The 21264-nt window shown below is 39.2% G+C and overlaps 1 protein-coding gene across 2 annotated transcripts in view; it reads left to right on the top strand.

The window, feature by feature from the left end:
* Positions 1 to 21264, top strand: part of ACSS2 (acyl-CoA synthetase short chain family member 2) — a 49308-nt gene that overhangs the window by 1980 nt on the left and 26064 nt on the right. For both annotated transcript variants that reach the window (XM_004370413.1, XM_004370414.2), the window contains exon 2: positions 4254 to 4449. In XM_004370413.1, coding sequence (XP_004370470.1) covers positions 4254 to 4449 — 196 coding nt within the window. The remainder of the gene's footprint in view (positions 1 to 4253; positions 4450 to 21264) is intronic.

The raw sequence follows: 21264 nt of genomic DNA, 5'->3' as shown, positions 1-21264 counted from the left end.
GGATTCGAGGCTGTTGCTTTAAATGACTTAAAAAAGATAGACTTTGATGCAGCACTGAATGAAAAGTTATTCTGCACTCAAAAGAACAAAGAAATAGACCTTTGGAGTGTAAAAGCAAACACTTGGTGGAAAAAGGACTCACTTTCGTTAACTTTTTGTAAGATTGCTTACTAAGCACAAATCCTGTATGATTTGATATAGGGTCTGTTATCATCCCCAATTTACAGAAAAGGAAACTGAAGCTTAGCAAGGTTAAATAAATTTTACGAGGTCACAAAACTAGTTAGTGGTGGAGCTAGGATTTGAACCAACACAGTCTTGACTCCAGAACATGTATTCCTAATGCCTAGACTATTCCTCTTCCCTGGTCTACTTAAAACACTCCTTCAAAAAGCCCCTGCGATTTACCTTTTCTTCCACTCCCACAGACCTTTTTAAATCAAGGAAGCAGCCTCCTAATTTGATTTCTCTTCCCTGGTCTCACTCACCTTCAATCTATTAAATAAATCTAGATAAATTTAGATTTATCTAAGCACCATTAGGGAGCCCTGGTGGTGCAGTGGTTAAGAGCTATGGAGAGCTATGGCTGCTAACCAAAAAGTCGGCAGTTTGAATCTACCAACCACTCCTTGGAAACCCTAGGGGCCAGTTTTACCCTGACTTATAGGGTCACTATGAGTCGGAATTGACAGAATGGCAACAGATTTGCTTTTGGTTTTAAAACCCTGTTAGACTGATACTCTGGAAACACTGCTTTCATAAATCACTTCAAAATAGTTCGCTATTGCCAACAGTTTAAAATCCTGCCTTTTTTTTTTTAAGGCCTCTGCATAATCAGCGCTACCCTACCTCACCGTTCTTATCTCCCAGTACTCCCTACCACACTCCTCATTCTAGGCAGGTTACTCTCACTGATATACTGGATATACAAAAGTCCCTTTCCCACCTCCTTGCCTTTGCCTATTCCCTCCTACTCCTCCGTTGTTTGTTGTTATTGTTAGATGCCATCGAGTCGATTCCAACTCATAGCAAACCCATGTACAACAGAACGAAACACTGCCTGGTCCTGCACCATCCTCACAGTCGTTGCTGTATCTGAGCCCATTGTTGCAGCCACTCTGTCAGGCCATCTCGTTGAGGGTCTTCCTCTCTTTTGCTGACCCTCTACCAAGCATAATGTCCTTCTCCAGGGACTGGTCCCTCCTGATAACGTGTCCAAAGTACGTGAGACGAAGTCTTGCCATCCTCGCTTCTAAGGAGCATTCTGGCTGCTCCTCTACCTAGACAAATCTCACTATTTCCACAGAGCGTTCCTTGATCATCCCAGTCCATGCTTTCTCTCCTCTTCTGAATTTCTTTAGAATTTAGAATCTGTGCCAACAAACCTTCTAGATTTCCATGCCTTCACACACACAAAAATAATCTAAGTGAACACAAAACTCAATTTTCCTCATTCTTTGTTGATGGACATAAATGTGGTTCATAAATAGTTTTACATAGCATATACCTACTATTACCATTTAAAAATATTTTGAGTATACACATGTATTCAATGTAGTCATAACAGCATGAACTTTAGAGTCAGATCTGACTTTATATTCTGGTTACTAGCTATGTGGTCCTTAAGAAAGTTTTATATGCTTCCTGAGCTTCAGTTTTCTCATCTATAAAATTAGGATAATTAATATATACTTCATCCAGCCATAATGTCATAAAGATTAAATGAGTATTATCTCAGTCTCTGATACATGAATGGCATTCACTAAAGCCAGTTCCCATTTGCTTTCTCTTTAATGGCTATGTAGTTTTGTATTACTAGTTTTCATCAGTTTTTTTTTTATTGTTGGGTTTTGGGTTGCTTTGAGTTTCACTATTATAAATAGTACTGCTATAAACATCTCTATACTAACCACTTTTTTGTTTGGGATTGTTTTCTTGGAGTGTATTCCCCAAAATTGAGCTAGCAGATACAAGGGTATAAAAAGTTTTATAGCTCTTGTCAGGCATTGCCCTGCTATCAAGTAGGATTGTACCGATTTCTTACAATGACATTATTGTATAAGAATATCTGTTTCCCCAGGGCCACTCAGGCGTTAGGTTTATTTTCTTATCTGTACTAGTTTTACAGATTTATAATGGCACCTTGGGGTTGATTTAATTTGGATTTGTTTAATTCATTGCAAGGTTGTATACTATGTGATTTAACTTTCAATTATATTCTGTCTGATACATTAAAAATATTTCATGTGTTAATCTTATCTCTCCAACTAGATTGTATAAACTCTAAATTACTGTGTAAGTTTTCTTTCTCACACAAGTTCCGGTTTTTGCAGGTTTTACTGAATATGCTAGGCATTGTGCTAGGCACTAGGTGTCTAGGGCTTGAATGATGATCAAAAGATGGTGTCTTAGTTATCTAGTGCTGCTGTAACAGAAATACTGTAAGTGGATGGCTTTAAAAGACAGAAATATGTTTTCTTACAGTTTAGGAGGCTATGTGACCTTGAACAGGTCACTTGCCCCTAGGAATTTGGTTTCTTATCTATAAAATGAGGGGTGATAATCTCTAAGAGTCCTTCCATTGTTAAGGTTCTAAGTGTCTCTCACCCCTCTAGCTCCTGATCCAGTATTGAGAATATCCTAAATTCTCTGCAGTTGTTTGTTTTATCCACTGAGTACATTTTCTCCTGAGTAGCCAGGCAGATCTTTTGACAATATAAGTCTGATCATGTCATTTTCTTCCTTAAAATCATTCAATGGCTTCTCATTGCTCTTAGGATAAATACCAAATTCCTTATCATGCCCAGAAGGACTGCATAATCTGTCCAGTTTATGCTTGAATCCCTGCCATTCTTTCCTTTATTCTGAGTGCTTCATCTTCAGAGGAGTTCTTCTTAACATATACCCTCGATTCCCTTGCAACCCATAGGACTCTCTTTTCTGATGAGGAGTAGAGAAAAACTCCTACTCATCTTTCAGATTTTACCAAAAACGTCTCTTCCTCAGGGAAGTTCAAATCTTGACTTCGTAACTGGAAACTTGGACAAGTTATTTAACCTCTCTGAGCCTTTTTTTCCAAATCAATACAATAAGGATGAAAATAATGCCTACTTCATAAGGTTGTGGTGAGGGCTAAATGAGACAATATATGTGAAGTGTTTAACGCAACATCTGGCAAATAGCAAGTAACACTTGAACAAGTAGTAGGAGGAGGAGAAGAAGGAGATGTTCAATAAATAATTTTTGAAAATGAATGAACAATTTAAGAGAAGAGATGGTCATGAAAGGCTCTGTGGGTAAAGGATTTATTCTTTTCACTAGTTAATAACTGATTGCCTACTACAGTGAAACCTCTGAGAGCTGGAACTTGACGAAACTGCCTTGTTTTTCCAGGTCTCACAAGTTTTCGGCCTTTGATGGGGTGCAGTCTTACCACTTTTCTATCATTCTCTATTTGTGGAAAATATTTGAGTTTTCCATTTCTGACAGGTTTCTGCCTTACACAGGTTTTGGCTTTCACAGATTTTATTGTATGTACTAGGCATTGTGCTAGGCACTAGGTGTCTAGGGTTTTAATAGATGGTGAAAAGATGGTGTCTTAGTTATCCTAGTGCTGCTGTAAGAGAAATACCATAAGTGTGTGGCTTGAACAAACAGAAATTTAGTTTTTCACAGTTTAGGAGGCTAAAGTCCAAATTCAAGGTGCCAGCTCTAGGTGAAGGCTCTCTCTCTCTGTTGGCTCTGGAGGAATGTCCTTGTCTCTTTGAACTTCTGCTCCTGGGTGATCTTCATGCGGCATGGCATCTCTCTTCCCCTGTCTTTGCTTCTCTTGCTTGCTTGTTTAATGTCTTTTATATCTCAGAAGAGATTGATTTAAGACACTTCCCACACTAATCCCATCTCATTAACATAACAAAGACAACCCATTCCCCAATGGGATTATAACCACAGGCATAGAGGTTAGAATTTGCAACACATATTTTTGGGAGCACAATTCAATCCATCATAGATGGAGTGGCAGTTTTGCAGAGAGAAGTAAGAAATTTCAGCCAAGATTCAGCTCATGAGAATAAAAGATGGGTTAGCTGAATGGTGGGTGAAAAGATTAGACAGGTAGAGGGACCTCGGTGGTGTGTCCTAGAGTACAAGGCAGAGAATTTGTGTACTTGGTTCTGTTCATAGACTAGACAGCCATCTGAGGATAATTATTCCTGAGACGCTTAGTGATGTCTGGGCTTCCCTTTCTGTTGCAGAGTTTTGGGGAGGCATTGCCAAGGAATTTTACTGGAAGACTCCATGCCCTGGTCCATTCCTTCAGTACAACTTTGATGTGACTAAAGGGAAAATCTTCATTGAGTGGATGAAAGGAGCAACTACCAACATTTGCTACAACGTACTGGACCGAAATGTCCACGAGAAAAAACTTGGAGATAAAGTTGCTTTTTACTGGTAAAAATATCAGTCTTATAGTATGTGACAGATAAAACCAGACACCCTTCATGTTTCTATAGTGCTTCATGGTTCACAAAATACTTTAAAATCTATTAACTCACATTTACAGTAACCAAGTAGAGTAAGCAAAATATCATTAATTTAATGTCTCAGATGAGGAAAAACATCTCAAGAAAGTTAAGTGACTTCCCCAAAGTCATGTAGCTAGTACGTGACAGGGCTGACATTCAGAGCCAAGTGTCCTGACGTCTGTCTAGTGTTCTTGGTTTGTGGTTGGAGGAAAAGGAGTGGAGAGGGTAAATGGAAGAGAAGAGGATTGAGTAACTCTGTTTCTCATTCTTGCTTTGGGAGGAAAATGGGTTTTCAGTTTCTCACCACCACCACTATCACCATCATCATCATTACCTTTTATTGAGCTATGTGCCAGACACTATGCTAAGTTCTTAACAAAGATTATCTGATTTGATGCTCACAACCAACAAAGCACTATTTATTTTCCACATTTTACATATGTGAAAACTGAAATTCTGAGAAAATAAGTGACTTATCCGATGTCCTAGAGATAGCAAGAAGCAGGGATGAGTTTCAAACCCAAGAGCTTACACTCTTAACGACAGCACTATACTACCCCTCTAATTCTTTACCTTAGCTTCCCAACAGCCTTGCAAAATAGGTATTCTTAGCTCCATTTTACAGATGAAGAAATGAAGCACAGGAGTATGTAGTGAGTAAGATCATAGAATGAGTAAGTGATAGAGCCAGGATTCAAGCCCAAGTTTGTCTGACTCCTAAGCCCTTGGTTGTACCTTCTCTAGACAGATCAAATCCTAGCTTTCCCTGATTATCCTAGTCCATGCTTATCTACTACCTCTCCAGTAGGAACTTTCTAAGATTCCTTAGCTACATAGCTCTCTAGGAGCTATTACTGTACTGAACCCAAATAGGACTTTTAAATGCCAGTAATTGGGGAGTTACTTCTGCCACCACCCATGAGCACTCTGGGACTACATCTATTGTTTAACATTTCCAATAGGAACCAGTTTGGATACTTCATGGAACAGTTAAGTTGGTACTCAGTCAAAATTTGCCCAGTTTGTGTAATATATTGAGAAGACCCCTGTCTTAGTCATCTAGTGCTGCTATTACAGAAATACCACAAGTGGATGGCTTTAACAAAGGGAAGTTTATTCTCTCATAGTCCAGGAGGCTGTAAGTCCTAATTCAGGGCGCCGGCTCCGGGGGAAGGCTTTCTCTGTCTGTCAGCTCTGGAGGAGTGTCCTTGTGATGCATCAGTCTTCCTTTGGTCTGGGAGCATCTCAGTGCAGAACCTCAGGTCCAGAGCATGCGCTCTGCTCCCGGCACTGCTTTCTTGGTGGTATGAAGTCCCCCACTCTCTGCTGCTTCCCTTTCTTTTTATCTCTTGTAAGATAAAAGGTGGTACAGGCCACACCCCAGGGAAACTCCCTTTATAGTGGATCAGGGATGTGACCTTAGTAAGGGTGTTGCAATCCCACTGTAATCCTCTTTAACATAAAATTACAATCACAAAATGGAGGACAACCACACAATACTGGGAATCATGGCCCAGCCAAATTGATACACACATTTTTGGGGGAACATAATTCAATCCATGACAAACCTTAACCTGAGAAACAGAACATTTAAGTTCTCATTCTAACTCTGCCATTAACTTTCCTGTCATTAAAAAAAAAGTCATTTAACTTCTGGAGAGTCAGTTTCCTCTTCCATGAAATGGGGAAAATAACTCCACCTTTGTCTTTCTCACTAGAGAATCAAATGAAATGTTGTCAAAGCATTTTGTTTATTGGAAAGCACTGTACAGTTGTGAGTGGTTCATTATCACATTGCCTTTTTTCAATTGGGGGTCACTTTGACACTGCAACTCACTATCCATTATGTTTGTTGAGACTCTCTTTAGCTCCTGCTCTGGGGCTTTGTGCTTGAGTTCCAGCCTAGACTTGAGTCCACCTCCTAGGCTCCTTCAAAACCGAAAAACCAAACCCGCTGCCATCAAGTCAATTCCAACTCATAGCGACACTAAAGGACAGAGTAGGACTGCCCCATAGTGTTTCCAAGGCTGTAAATCCTTAAAGAAGCACACTACCACATCTTTCTCCTGTGGAGCGGCTGGTGGGTTCCAACTGCTGACCTTTCAGTTAACAGATGAGCCCTTAACCACTGCATCACCAGAATTCCTCCTAGGCTCCTTAGAGGTCAGAAAACCTTTAAAGATCTGCAAAGGAGATGCTTGTGTCTGAATTTGTTCCCTGGGTTGAAAGAACTCAGGTACCCTGATGAAAGACTGAGATAACACAAGTCAGAGTTGTTTGATCAATGGAGATTGCTCCAGAATCCTGAAGTCTTTCTTTCTTGAGACACTAGTTCCCCTACCACCCACACCTGGACAAACGATCTAGAGGGCCTCTCTCTCCCCAGCTTTATAATGAAGGGACCAAACTAAATCACTGTTTCCCCAAGAATGATCCAGGAAACACTAATTACTGGAGTTATTAGCAGGAGCTTCTTAATTCATGGAACAAATGAGTCTGAGAAACACTACGTAGTAAATTGACTTTGTGGGATTCCTAATGTATGTTAACATAGTAAAGGCTCCAAGAAGTCCAGTAAAGACTCTTGATACATTTTATTTAATATGAGATTTACCAAATTTGTTTGAGCCCCAAACACTTTTTGTAGCATGCTGTTAACATCACAAGAAGCAGTATTCCATAGTACACCAATTTGAGAAGCACTGGATTAAATAATCTCTAAATTTACTTCCAGTGCAAAATTCTGTAACTCCATAGCAAGACATCCTCACTCCACTTTACACTGGTCACTTACTCAACAAGAATTTTTGAAGATATTGAATGCTTAGCCCTGTCAGGTGTTATGGATACAGGGGTGGAAGGGGGGAGACAAGTACCATATGGGCCATTACTATTCAATTCTTTTATGTTTATAAGGCAAAAAGCAAGCTACAAATAAATCATATTTCTTATAAGAGAGTAAAGTGCAAATGTGCCAGATATGTGGTTACTTCTCTTGTTACCTCCATATTTTTAAATAATCTGCTTCTACTGTTATTTCTTCATCTCTTTTTTAGAAAGTATTGACTGCCTATTAGGATAGATGAGAATTTATTTCTCATATACCCTCCAATTTCCTTCTCCCATCTTCCCAATATAATTATAGCTCTTCTTTTTAGTTACTTCAGAATCAATGTTCACATAAGAATAGTAGTGTATTATGATTGTATTTTCTTTTTTTTTAATAGCGCATTAGGTGAAAGTTTACAGAGCAAATTAGTTTCCTATTCAATAGTCTGTACATGAAATGCTCCGTGACATTGGTTTCATTCCCCACAATGTGTCAGCACTCTCCCCATTTTTGCCCTAGGTTCCCTGTTTGCTTTCATCCTGGTTTTCTAGCCCTTTTCTGCCTTCTCATCTTTGCTTTTGGGCAAATGTTGCCCTTTTGATCTCATATAATTGATTGTTCTAAGGAGCAAGTTCCTCTCTGGTATTACTGTCCATTTTATGAGCCTGTCTATGATTTGGCTGAAAGGTGGTCTCTGGGAATGGCTTCAGTTCCAGTTCAGAAGTGTTACATTTTCTTTTATGTACAGATTTTTGGTTTTTTCTGGAGTTAATAATTACCTGCTATTTTTTCTTGTACTATTTGCCTTTATCATATACTCAATATTTTCCAAACTCTCTATCATATGATTTATTCTATTAAGTCCCTCTTTTTTCCCCAAAATTCTCCTTCTTGGAACTCACCTTTTCCCTGCTCTAATTTTTATTGATTTTTTAAAAATGACGTCTTTTTAGTGATTTCCTCCAGTTGGTATACTTCTTATAGAGCCACATTGTGGCCTGTTTCTCAATTTAAACCATGTCATTTAGATAGCTGTAGTGGTATTAGCAAACCATATTTGTAGCTCATGCCTTGTTCTGGGACATGTCTTATGCATATGCTGAGATAATGCTGAAAGCAAATAGTGCTGTTAGGAAAGTACTTTGAGTAGCCAGAATAGAACCATATTAAGGAGGAATTTGGCCTTTTACTTTTGGCTTGACACTTTGTAAAGCTTCATGCAATAATAGTATTTTTAGAACTGGAAATGTCTGTTAGAGTCCATCTAGGCCAACTCTCTTTACAGATGCGTAAATTAAGGGCCAGAGTGGCTAAGTGATTTGCCTAAGGGTCATATACCTTTTTGGAGACAGAGACTCCATATAGCTTCGCTCCCAGTCAACTATTCTTTTCACCATATGATGCTCATTATTCTAGGAGTCCAGCACTTGGCTGTGATAGATGAAAAGAGAAATTAACCATATTAGTCGTATTAAAAATTTGCTTAAAAATATCAGATAAAATGTGTTGTCAGATTTAAATGGCCCAGGCCCTGGTCTCGAGGAATTTATGTTATTTGGGAATATCAAATAAGCTTATATAAAACAGTCTGAAAGCAATTATGGACCAAACTATAAAGAGACGCTTACACAAATAGTTCAGAGGAGGGAGAAAGCATTGTAGAGAGGTAGTATAACATAAAGATTATGAGAATGGGCATTCGTGTCAAACTAACCTAGTTTGAGTCTTATTTTTGCCATTAACTAGGTGTATGGTCTTAGACAAGTTACTTAATCTCTTTGAGCCTCAGTTTTCTTAACTGTAAAATGTAGATAAAAATAGTGTTTTTTCTCATGGAGTTGTTGACTGAATAGGATTAAATAGAATAACAAACCCACATGTCTCATTCCTGACATATTGAAAACAATAAATATTAGCCGTCATCATCATTATTATACTGAGACAGTGAGAAGACCAACTAAAGAATATGTGTAGGGAACAATTTTTTTTTTTGTATTGAAATACTCTGTATTTATACTTAGGTATATTTTTATGTTGTGAGCTATCTTTGTACACAATATTAATAATCAATGTTTGCATAATCCCCTAAAGTTTCCAAAGTCCTCTCAGATCTTACTTCTCAATTGCCTGGTAAACTCCTTGAGACCTAGAGCCATGTTTTCTATTTCTCTGACTCTTCATAGGAATTTGAGTATATTCAAACCAGTCATGCTTTGAGCCTTTAAGTATCTGTGGGATACTGAAATGTAAGATTACACACGGAGACAAAGACGTATTACATAAGACAGTCAGTTTGGACTAGAGACTGTAAGAAAGAGGTGAAAGCCTTGACCACAGATTCAGTTTAGTTTCTAAAAAGCAATACTATTTCCAGATAAAGTAAAGGAAGATATTCCTAAGAAGTGTGTAGGAAACAGTTTATTCATTCAATACTTATTGAGGGCTTACCATGTGCCAGGCACTATTCTGAACAAAACAAAGTTGAATAAAATGAAGAAAGTCTCTGCCCTCATGGAGGTTATATTCCAGCTTGAGGAGACAGACAATAAATAAACCCATATATTTATGATAGGTAGTGGTAAATGCTATAGAAAAATGCAGAGCAGAATAAGGGAAAAGGGAATAACAATGCAGAGTGGGTGTTGATCAGGGAAGGCCCTTCTAATAAAGGTGACATTTGAACAGAGACCTGAAGGAAATGACAGAGTGCGCCATGCAGATAGTTGGGGGTGGGGGTGGGGGGATAGGGGAGGAAAGTGTTCCAGGAATAAGGAAAAGCAAGTACAAAGGGCCTGAGGTTTGAGTGTGCGCCTGCCTAATGTGTTTGTAGAATAGCTAGGAAGTTAGTGTAGCTGAAACAGTGTGAGCTAGAGAGAGTGAGAACAGTAGTAAGAAATGAGGTCAGCAGGACACTAGATCCTGTAGAACCATGAAAGCCAATGTAGACTTTGGCTTTTATTCATAGTGAAATGAGGAACTGTTGGACAGTTTTGAACATAGGAGGGACATGATTTGATTTATTTTTAGAATTAATCTTTTGTATTGAGAATAGACTGTAGAAAGGCAAGAGTAAAAGTACGGAGACCAATTAGGAGGCTGTTATAAAAATTCAGGTGAGAGATAATGGTGATTAGAAGTAGCTGTGGAAGTGGTTAGACATGGTTAAAATTTGAATCTATTTTGAATGAAAACCAAAAAAAACCAAACCAGTTGCCATCCAGTTGATTCTGATGCATGGCAACCCCGTGTGTGCAGAGTAGAACTGCACTCCATAGGGTTTTTGTGGCTGTGGCCTTTGGGAATCAGATTGCCAAACCTTTCTTGTGAGGCACCTCTGGGTGGGTTCAAACCACCAACCTTTCAGTTAGTAGCCCAGAATTTAACCATTTGCACCACTAAGGAAAGAGCCTGTGGAATTTGCTGATTTGGGTTGGATGTGGGGAGTGAAAGAGGATTCAAGGCTGTCTTTGACAGTGGATGTCTTCAACAGTGGATGTCTTCAACAGTGGATGAGAGCTCTTGATTATTTTTGGAGACCTATGAAAGGATTTTATGCAGGGGAATAAGGTGATAACATCTGGGCTGTAAGAAGATTAGTTTGGATATTGTATGACAATATAAAAAGACAAGAAAAGGCAAATGTATAGAAAACAAAGTTTATTAGTGGTTACCAGGGGCGAGAAGAAGGGGGAAAGGGAAAGTTAACGGTGATGGAAATGTTGCACTGATGAAGGGTAGGGTTGCACAGACGATTATTGTTAATTGCTGTCAGTAAGTTGTATATCTGTAAAAAGTTGAATTGGCAAAAGTTGTGTGATATATTTACAACAAAGACACACACACACACAAAAAGACTAGTTGCTGAGCCCACTTGTGTACAACAAAAAACCTCCTGGGATTTGGTTTCTTGGTTTGAATGTTTAGGGTCATGGTTTCATGGAACATCCCAGTTAATTGGCCTAATAACATGTCTAGTGCCTCTGTTCTGCCTCCTAGTTTGTTGCATAGTGCCTAGGGTCTTAAAAGCTTACAAGTGGCCATCCAAGGCACAACAATTTGTCTCTATTCACCTGGAACAACAGAGGAGGAAGGAGAGTCAGGAATAGGTGGAGGATATGGAATGTGTGGCTAATTGACTCCATGAACAACTGTATCCTTTTCCATGAGACTAGAAGAACTGAACGGTACCTGGCTACCATTACTGAACATTTTGACCAAAGAGTCCAAAGAAGAATCCTAATCAAGAGGGGGAAAATGCAGAACAAATTTCAAATTCTTATAGACTCCAGACTTTCTGGAGCCATGAAGGTTGGATGAACCCCTGAAACTATTTATCTGAGATAATCTTTAAACCTTAAACCAAATATATCCCCTGAGGTCTTCTTAAAACCAAACAATAGTTCAGCTTAATTAGTAAAAAATGTCTCTCTTGAGCATTGTGCTCTTTTAAGAACTATCTGTATGGGATCAAATTGACAACAGCAACTTGAAAGATTAGATAGGAATCTTAGGAGGCAGTGAATTTATGTTAATGGGAGAGGGACAGTTCAGAAAAGGGGGATGAGAATCATTGCACAATTCGAAGAATATAATCAGTGTCACAAAATGGTACATGTAGAAACAGTTGAATTGGTATATGTTTTGCTGTGCATATTCTCAAGACAAAATAAATAAAATAAGAAAGGAAGATTAATCTGGATACATATGGAAGATGTACTGGATAAAATTGAAGTGTGATGAGAGTGTGAAGCCAGAGAGCTGGGAGGTTGTTATTCAAGGTAAAGATGCCTAAACTGGGATGCTACTGATTGCAGGATGCAGGTGAGAATGAAATGAAAAGATAAAATTTTAGAGGAATTTAGAGGAAAGAAACCAGCATAGGTAATTGGGTGTATAGATGATGGTGAGACTGGAGGAGACAATCAAGGATCCCCTTAGTCTTTTTTAAAATAATTTATTTTTATTGTTGCTGTTGAGAATATACACAGCAGAACATACACTAATTCAACAGTTTCTACATGTACAGTTCAGATACACTGATTACATTCTTCAAGTTGTGCAACAGTCTCACCCTCCTTTTCCAAATTGTTTCTCCTTCATTAACATAAACTCATTGCCTCCTAAGGTTCCTATCTAATCTTTCCAGTTGCTGTTGTCAATTTGATCCCACAAAGACAGAGCTTAAAAAAGCACAATGCTCAAGGCAGACATTCTTTACTAGTTAAGCCAAACTATTGTTTGGTTTTAAGAAGACTTCAGGGGATATTTTTGGTTTAAGGTGTAAAGATTATCTCAGGGCAATATTTCAGGGACACTTAGTCTTTGTAACACTTTGCCTCTTTCAAAGGCACATATTCATTTGGTCCAAGGGCTAAATTTGCCCTTCAAAACAAGACTTTGGTTCTAACCTCTTTTCCATTGTCTTCTCCCTACTGTGGCAGGTTGGAGTGTTAATGAGGTGTTAATGGGGATTTATGTGTAGGTGTGTGAGAAGGTGATTGGTGACAAAAGTATCGGGATAGTCATTCAGGGAGAGAGATTCAGTGATGATATTATGGGCAGCTGAAGAAGTGGTATCTGATCGGTTAAAGGGACACTGGGGGACAGTAGGGGATTTGGGGGATTAATTTAAGGGCTTATAGGGAGAAGATGGAAAAAGCAGCTGATGGCTGATATTATGGTGGTTTATACTAGCTGCTCAGTCTTAGACTACTCCAGGAGAGGTCCCCAAAGCCCAAGAAATTTGATATAGTCCATTCTTTCCATCGTTTCTTTGGGTTGCCTTTGACTGTCATTGTCTCTGTTACCACCTCACCCCTCACCCTCAGCTGAAATCACTGCTCTTTCTCCACAAGCTCTCACTATATGTCAGTCCTTCCTTAGAAATTGGAGCTGATGAGAAGCAGGTGACTTTGGGGGTGGCCTTAGGACAAAATCTCTGCCCTCAAGGTCTATGTATGTTCCCGGGTATGAATTCCAGAGTGTGGTATTAGAACTTCCCATATTCCTGTAGGGTGTGTGCCAGCATGTGTATCTGAGAGGATGGTTGGCAGGGTAAGACAAGCACATGTTCTGACAAGGAGAAGACTGTCAAGATGATGTGGAAAGCCAGAGCCCTAGACTCTGTTTTCTTAGCGTTCATGCTCTGGGACTCTGTTAATTATCCACGTTTATGTCCTGGAGTTCACATCAATGCTGGGATGAGGAGGCTTTTCTTGTCTCCAGTCTTCACTGGTTTCATAACAGTGTGTCCATTGATTAAAATATACTTAATAGGGACAAACATACTTTTGGGAAAGAAGATGGCCTCATACCATTCCCTTCTCCTCTCTGGGCCTTCCCTTTGTGGGTGTGGTGGGATATGAACTATAGATACTCTGCAAGTCCCTGCTGACTCTAATCTTCCAGAATTCTATGATTGTTTCTGAAGAGGAAGTAGTCTTTAGAAGTTCTGTTACAATCTGTGGTGATTATATGATGACTCAGTAGGTGGGCTGCGCTTCTGTTGAGATGGTAAGAGAAAGGAGGATTTTAGAAGGTCTGTGGTGAAGGGGCTGAGGAAGGAGTCTGTTTCCCTTGCCTGGGCATAATACTGTCTCTGGTAGCATAAACAATCGAGGATGATGGGAGATACGTGGAGAAATACCTGTTCTTGGGAATTGTCTTTCCCCACTTGAATCAGGTAGACAAACAGTAGAGAAGGGCTGGAGAATTTCATATTTAAGGTAGACTCTAATCTGCTGCTCTCACTCTTCCCTGAATTTCATGATCCTTGACACCTTCAAAGACCCCTCTTCAAAGCAGTGAAAGTGATACAAGTAAGCAGTGCCGTCCAAGTCACTAGTCACTTTTTTGGATGTAAGTGGGATATGAATAATAAATGTATTGTTCTGGTGAGTGTCTTGAGACCTCTTTCAGTGTCTTAAGCTCCATGAGTTTGTATGTGAGCTGACTTCTTACATAGGTGTGTTCAGTAAATATTTAATGAGGAGAATGGTTTTAGACAATCCACTGCACTTTTCTGAGCCTTGTTTTTCCTACCTTTAAACTGTGGGAAAGGACCACTGGTGGTATAACGGTTAAACTCTCGGCTGCTAACTGAAAGCTTGGTAGTTTGAACCGACCCAACCCAATGGCTCTACGGGAGAAAGACCTGGCAATCTATTCCCATAAAGATTACAGCCTAGAAAACCCTATAGGTTTTCTACTCTGTCACATGGGGTCGCTGTAAGTCAGAATCGTTGTGACAGCACCTAACAAGAACAAACTGGGAAGTGGACAGGATACTTGCTAAAGTTACTTCTGGCACTGATCTTCAGAATTTCTGTCAAAAATATAGTGTGACAAGGCAGCTGGGAGAAGTTGGGGGAAGAGGAGGAACTCAGCATTGGCTTCATGTCCTTATTGAAGACAGCAGGTAGTTAGGTTGGGGGAAAAGTTCTTGCTTTAGGGGAGCCTTACATTTACAACAATAAATACAGAAGGTATGGAGCTGAGGATGGGCCTTCTCCCTTTTCCTGGTTTTTTGAGAGAGATTGGGCAGTGGTGATAATCCCCAGTGTCTGACACCTTGAGCCTTTATCTGAGCATTTGAGATTCTCAGTCTCAGTGCTTAGAAGTCACTTGATTCATTTCCCATACAAAGCAATATTTCTACCCCCATACCCCCACCCCAACAATCCCCATAAATGATCATTCAGATTCTGGAACACTACTCAGACCAGAGTTCACTCACTATCTGTCCCATTATTGGACAGCTCTGTTACAAAGTTCTTAGATATATTCCCTCCCTATAACTTTCTCCCCATCCCATTCTCTGCCTTGGCCTTTGTTCTGTGTTCTGGGATGACATAGAATAATCCTATTCTTCAAGAAGACAGCCTTTCAAATATCTGAAGGCAGTTATTGTAACTCTTTTCTACGCTGAACACAGAATTATAGAAATTTAAATCTAGAAGGGGCCTTTAAGCCATCTAGTTCAGAAAATTTCAAAAATTTTAAAGCATTAGAATCCTTCAAATAAAATCATACCATATCTATATACATATTTGTTGTTGTATGCCATTGAATCGATTCTGACTCATAGCAACCCTATAGGACAGAGAAGAACCATCCCATAGGGTTTCCTAGGCTATAATCTTTACAGGAACAGATCACCAGGTCTTTTCTGCCACAGAGTGGATGATGGGTTTGAACCTCCGACCTTTCAGTTAGTAGCCAAGGGCTTAACCATTGTGCAACCACGGATTGTAATCTATTAAGATAAATAGGCTCTGGATTCTGCCTGGGTTATAATCCCCACTCTAATACTCACTAGTTGGGAAAGTTATTTCACCTCTTTAAACCTCAGTTGTCCCATCTGTATAATGGGGATAATAACAGTTTCTATTATACAGATCATTGTGAGGAATAATTGGAATAACATGTAAAAGGCTTAGTGCTTGGCAAACAGTATCTTATTTTTTATTATGCCTAAAGCAGGTAAGAGCAGAGCTCTGTAGCTGTGGTCCCTCTTGGGATCTGTAAAGCTCACTTTGAAAACCCCTGATCTAGTCCTGTGTTTATGTTTTATGGATAAAGTAATACGGGGTCCACATCCCCAGGTTACTCATACGATGTGGTTTCCTGAACAACCCTTTCATCATCCATGTCAGTCTCCTCTGGACTAGTTGGTCAATATCTCTCATTAGGTATTACAGGTATGGTTGGCCTCACAGAAGATACTTATTACCATTTTTGTTCTGACTTTACATGTCTAAGATTAAATTAGCCCCAGCCACACTCTACCACTCAGTTTACCATCTCCCATAAGACCTAATATTTTTTCTATTTACTATAAAAATAAACTGTGTTTCCCCTGTGCTGTCCTTGTGTATTTGTTCCCTGGTTTTCTTCAACCTGGGAACTCCACAAATGAGGAACTTGAGGCTCAAAGAGTGAAAGTGACTTGGTTAGGATCACATAGCAGTTGTAACTTGTTCTAGACAGGAGGATGCCTAAATTCCTTGTTCTAGACGCTGCTTCTACTTACACAACCTTAGCTTCTTTGACAATTTGTCACCTGTCTAGCAGTAGTTTACTTAGAGGGTTTAGGGCCAGCTTTGGAAATGTTGGCTATAATTTATAAGGCTAAAGACATTAAAGGGCAAATCTCAGTGAAGTAACATTTCTTAGTTCAGATGTTCTCATTCATTCATTCAACAGTTTTTTACTGAATATCTACTATGTATAGTCTGCCTACTACCTTGAGGCTTTGGAGGGCAAGGGGACCAATGAGGAGGCAATTTGCAGTAGTTCAGGCAAGGTATGATAATGGAGATAATTTCAGAGGTAGTGAAAAGTGGCCAGATTTTGGATATATTATGAAAGCAGAGTCAACGGGATTTGCTGAAGGACTGGATGTGGGGTATAAAACAATAGAGTCAAGAGTATCTCCAAAGTTTTTGGTATAAGTAAATGGAATTCCCATTAGTTGAGATCAAAAGGAAACTAGAAGAAGCAGCTTTGTGGAAAGATCAAGAACTTGTGTATCACACACATAGAGGTAAAATTGCAGCAGTGACAAGTGCTAAAAAGGAGATGTACATGGAATATAGGCGACTGTTACAGGGGCATTTATCCTAGTTAGGAAGATCAGGGAGGGCCTTCTTAAGGAATTTATAGGTCAGCTGAGATCTGAAGGTTAAGAAGGAGCTATCTGTGTAAAGATCCAAGGAGAAGTATTCCAGGCAGAGGGACTTGCAAGTGCCAAGGCCCTGTGGCAGGCCAAAGCACAGGGAATACAAGAAATTAAAAGGAGGCCAGTGTGACTGGAGGGCAGGGGGGTAAGGAGAGGGAAGAGTTTGCATGGGACAGGAGTGGAGAGAGGCAGGGCTCAGACCACAAAGTAGTCCAAAGATCCTGGTGAGAAGTTTTGTTTTTAGCTTAAGGGTAGGTAATGGGGTGCCACTGAAGAGTTTCAAATAGGGGTGTGACATGTCAGATTTACACTTTGAAAAGACCACTCCCTTGATAATGTGTTTATTAAAAAGGGAGGAAAAAAGACCTAGGCTGAGGATCTGCAGACAGAGGTTCTAAGCATTGCTTTGTGACCTTCAGCAAGTGATGACACCATTTTGAGCCTCAGTTTCCTGACCTTTCAAATAGGGATAACAATTCTTATCCTGCCAGTCTCAAAATATTGCTACAAGGATTAGCTGAAATGACAGATGAGAAAACATGCTGAAAAGACTTATTACTATTAAGCTGTGCCAATACTCACACGTATCACACATGTAGGAGGACATCGTTAGGCAGAGGTATTCAGGCCTGGCTGCCACGTATGACTTTTCTATCTCATCCAAAATGCCCTTTCCTGTGATAAATGCTTTGCCTCTTTTCTCAGAAGTGGCTCGAAAGCCACCATTTCTAGAAGTGTTCCATGATTTACCACATCTGACTTGTTATTTCTTTTTCTTTGCATCTCTGGTGATTTCCTACTACTGCATTTGTTGTTGTTGTTCTCTGTGATCAGTGTTTCCTAAGATTGGCCTTAGGTGGTAGGTGATTTAGATTTCTCTAATTAAAGATTTTAAGCTTACGAAAGAAAGGCAAGCAGTCGGTTGGCACTAATTGCCAGGTGGCCACTCTGATAAAGGTTGTTCATTCTGTTCCTTCATGGCTTGGGATTTTACAGGTACAAAGTTTTGAGGTGGGGGAGGGGCCTTTAGCTTAAGAGCCTTATAGCAAAAGGATCCAGTTCAGAATGACACATGACAGTAGTAGTCAAGTTTCTTTAGTCTCCTTCAATTTAGAATACTCCCTCGATCTTTACTTGCTTTTCATGGCCTTAACATTGTATATTTATCAATCTTACAGCCAACAAAATACAGTCTAAGGTCTAAACTAAATTGGTTGCTATTTCATTTACATCAGGGACCACCATAGGATTGACAAATTTTGCAAAGTAAGAGTTTTTTTAAACTACCAATATCAGCTTATATACTATTACTCAGTTACAAATAAAGGTATTTAAATTAACTGCATAAGAATAGCACATATAGCACAAAGCATAGTCCTTTATATTGAACAAATTTAGCTTCAGGAAAAAATACCACTGAGAGATGAAAACATTGCCTAGAATTGGCATTGGCCTGTAGGCTGACCTGTGCTTTTCTGCCTCTGTGTCTAAGCTACATTGTTTACCTTCCCAGAATTGGTCTGTTCCTGATGTGGGCCTATTTAAATGCTGCTTGTTCTTTAAGAACCATCTGAAATACCACCTTCTTTGTGAAGCTTTTCCTGATTCTCATTTTCCAACTTCTTTCTTGCCCTTAGCCAGGAGAAATAATAAAATCTATATTTAGAAAGGACATTTGATGAACTGTCCCCTCATTTACAGTTTATTAGCTGGCAGAATCATTGTTTTATTTAAATAAAATAAGTAAGACCCTGAAGCTATTCACCGGAACACATTACATAGAGTTGCCTGTACAAAAAAAAAATCTCTACAGCATTCAACACCTGCATTTCTGACTAATGATTAGAGGCTCATTTTTGAACCCAGTCTTTGTTTCTTTTTAACCATGATATTTTAATATATGGAAATCTATCCAAATGAACAGTCACAGAGGCCTCTTGTTGAACTTTAGTTTCAATTCCTCTTGAGGATAACTGTCTATTTGAGATGTTCTCCAAACAGCCACATATTTTAAGCCTGAGATTCTTTTTTTTTTTTAATAAGAGATTTTATTCTCCAGGAATTCAGTTATCACGGTATCAGTGTACTGCAGCAGACATGGTGTTTTTTTTTAAATAATTTGTTTCATTTTTGTTATTGTTGAGAATATGCACAGCAGAATGTACACCAATTCAAAAATTTCTACATGTACAATTCAGTGACATTGATTACATTCTTCATGTTGTGTAACCATTCTCACCCTCCTTTTCCAAGTTGTTCCTCCCCCATTAAACATAAACTCACGGCCCCCTAAGACTCCTTTATATAATCTTTCGAGTTGCTCTTGTCAATTTGATCCCATATAGATAGATCTTAAAGAGCACAATGCTCAAGGCAGACATTCTTTACTAGTTAACTTAAATTATTGTTTGGTTTTAAGAAGTTAAGTCAGAGAATTTTAAATGTGGCATTCAGATTTGGTGAAAATCTATTCAGCTGTTTTCACATGATATGGAACAAGCTGATAGAAACCTAATTATAACTGTATGGATAGCCATGCTCCTTAGATAATCCACTAGCTTCTGGTAGTAGGTTTTTAAAACTTAATTTTTTAGGTATTTATAGATATGTGTCAGGCACTGTACTAGGTGCTTAAGATATAGCAATAAGCAAGAGAAATCTGGTTCTTGTCCTCATGGAGCTCACAATCTGGTAGGGCAAGAATTTTGTCAACTGTGAGCTGAAATTTTATTTAGGAAGAAATGTTGAAGTTAACGTGCTTTTCCTTATTTCCGAAGGCAATGAGGGGCTTGTCTCGAGAAAGTGGAGGTACTAGTGTTCCTGTGACACTTGAACACTACCAAGGACTGTGAAAGTGGATATATGAGGGCATCCTTGCCCAAGGTTTTAGGTCTTTAGGAAGTTATCAGAATATTGAAGAGATCATGGTGGGTGTGGTCTTGGCAACAGGCTAAGGCTCAAAGTGAGTGGAAGTCTCCTCTGCTTCTCTGAGTTCTCCTGGAGATTCTTAGAGAGGCCTTCTCCATGTTTATTTGGGTACACTCCAAATCGATATAGTAGAACAAACACTAGCCTGGAGGTCAGAAACCTGGGACCTAGTTATAGATTTGCCCTTAACCACCTGTGTGGCCTTGGCAAGCCACTTCCACTGGATTTCTTTCTTCTTTTTCTAATGATATTTTATTGTGTTTTTAGTGAAAGTTTACACAGCAAAATTGGCTCCCATTCAACCATTTCTACACAAATTGTTCAATGACATTGGTTTCCTTGTTCACAGTGTGTCAACATTTTTATTGTTTCCGTTCTGGTTGTTCTGTTTCCTGTAATCTAGTTTCATGCCTCCTTACCTTTTCATCTTTGCTTTAAAGTAACTGTTGACCATCAAATCTCATGTATATGATTTTTTAAAGGAGCACAGAACTTACTGGTGATATTCTGTATTTTATGAGTCAATCTGTTATTTAGCTAAAAGGTAACCTTAAGGGATAGTTTTGGTTCAAGATTTAGAGAGTATTTCAGGGAAATAATCTTGGGGACTCCTCTAGTCTCCACTGCTCCAGTCAGCCTGGACTTTTTAAGAATTTGAGTTCTGTTCCTTATTGTTCTCCCATTCTGTCAGAATCCATCTATTGTGGTCCTGATCCCAGTGATCGGTAGTGGTAGGCAAGTACCATCTAGTTCTTCTGATCTCAGGGTAGATGAAGCCTTGGTTTGTGTAGACAGTTAGTCCTGTAGACTAGTTTCTTCTCTGAGTCCTGGGTTTCCTTCTCTTCCTTTTGCTCCAGATGACTAGAGACCAATAGTTGTATCTTAGATCCTCTAGATTTCTTTCATCTTTAAAATAAGGACAATAATACCTGCTCTACGTACTACTAAGGTAGCTGTGAGGATCAGTTGAGGGGATGTCCTATAAAGCACTTTTATACTGTGCTCATGTAAGGAATTAGTTGGATTCTTATTTGATCTACACAACAATTGTGTGAGCTAGGCATGGCAGGTTTCATAACTTTTCTTTGGTCTCTACCTCAGCTAAGTTTGTTCTCCCTTCCCCAAACCATGTAAGTAAAACATCTTTTAAACTGACTTTGAGGACCCATTCCCTGCCTCTGGAAAGAGAGAAACTGAGAATCAAAGAGTCTAGGATACGTTAGAGATTATCTAGTCTAACACCAGTTTTGCCACTCCTCTCTTCTTCCTCCCTCCTCCCATCTTACACTTTACAGAGGAGGAAA

The sequence above is a fragment of the Trichechus manatus genome, unplaced genomic scaffold, assembly GCF_000243295.1.
Source record: "Trichechus manatus latirostris isolate Lorelei unplaced genomic scaffold, TriManLat1.0 scaffold00008, whole genome shotgun sequence".
Lineage (NCBI taxonomy): Eukaryota > Metazoa > Chordata > Mammalia > Sirenia > Trichechidae > Trichechus > Trichechus manatus.
Note: the sequence above shows the minus strand (reverse complement) of the source record. Positions and strands in the feature narration are given on the sequence as shown.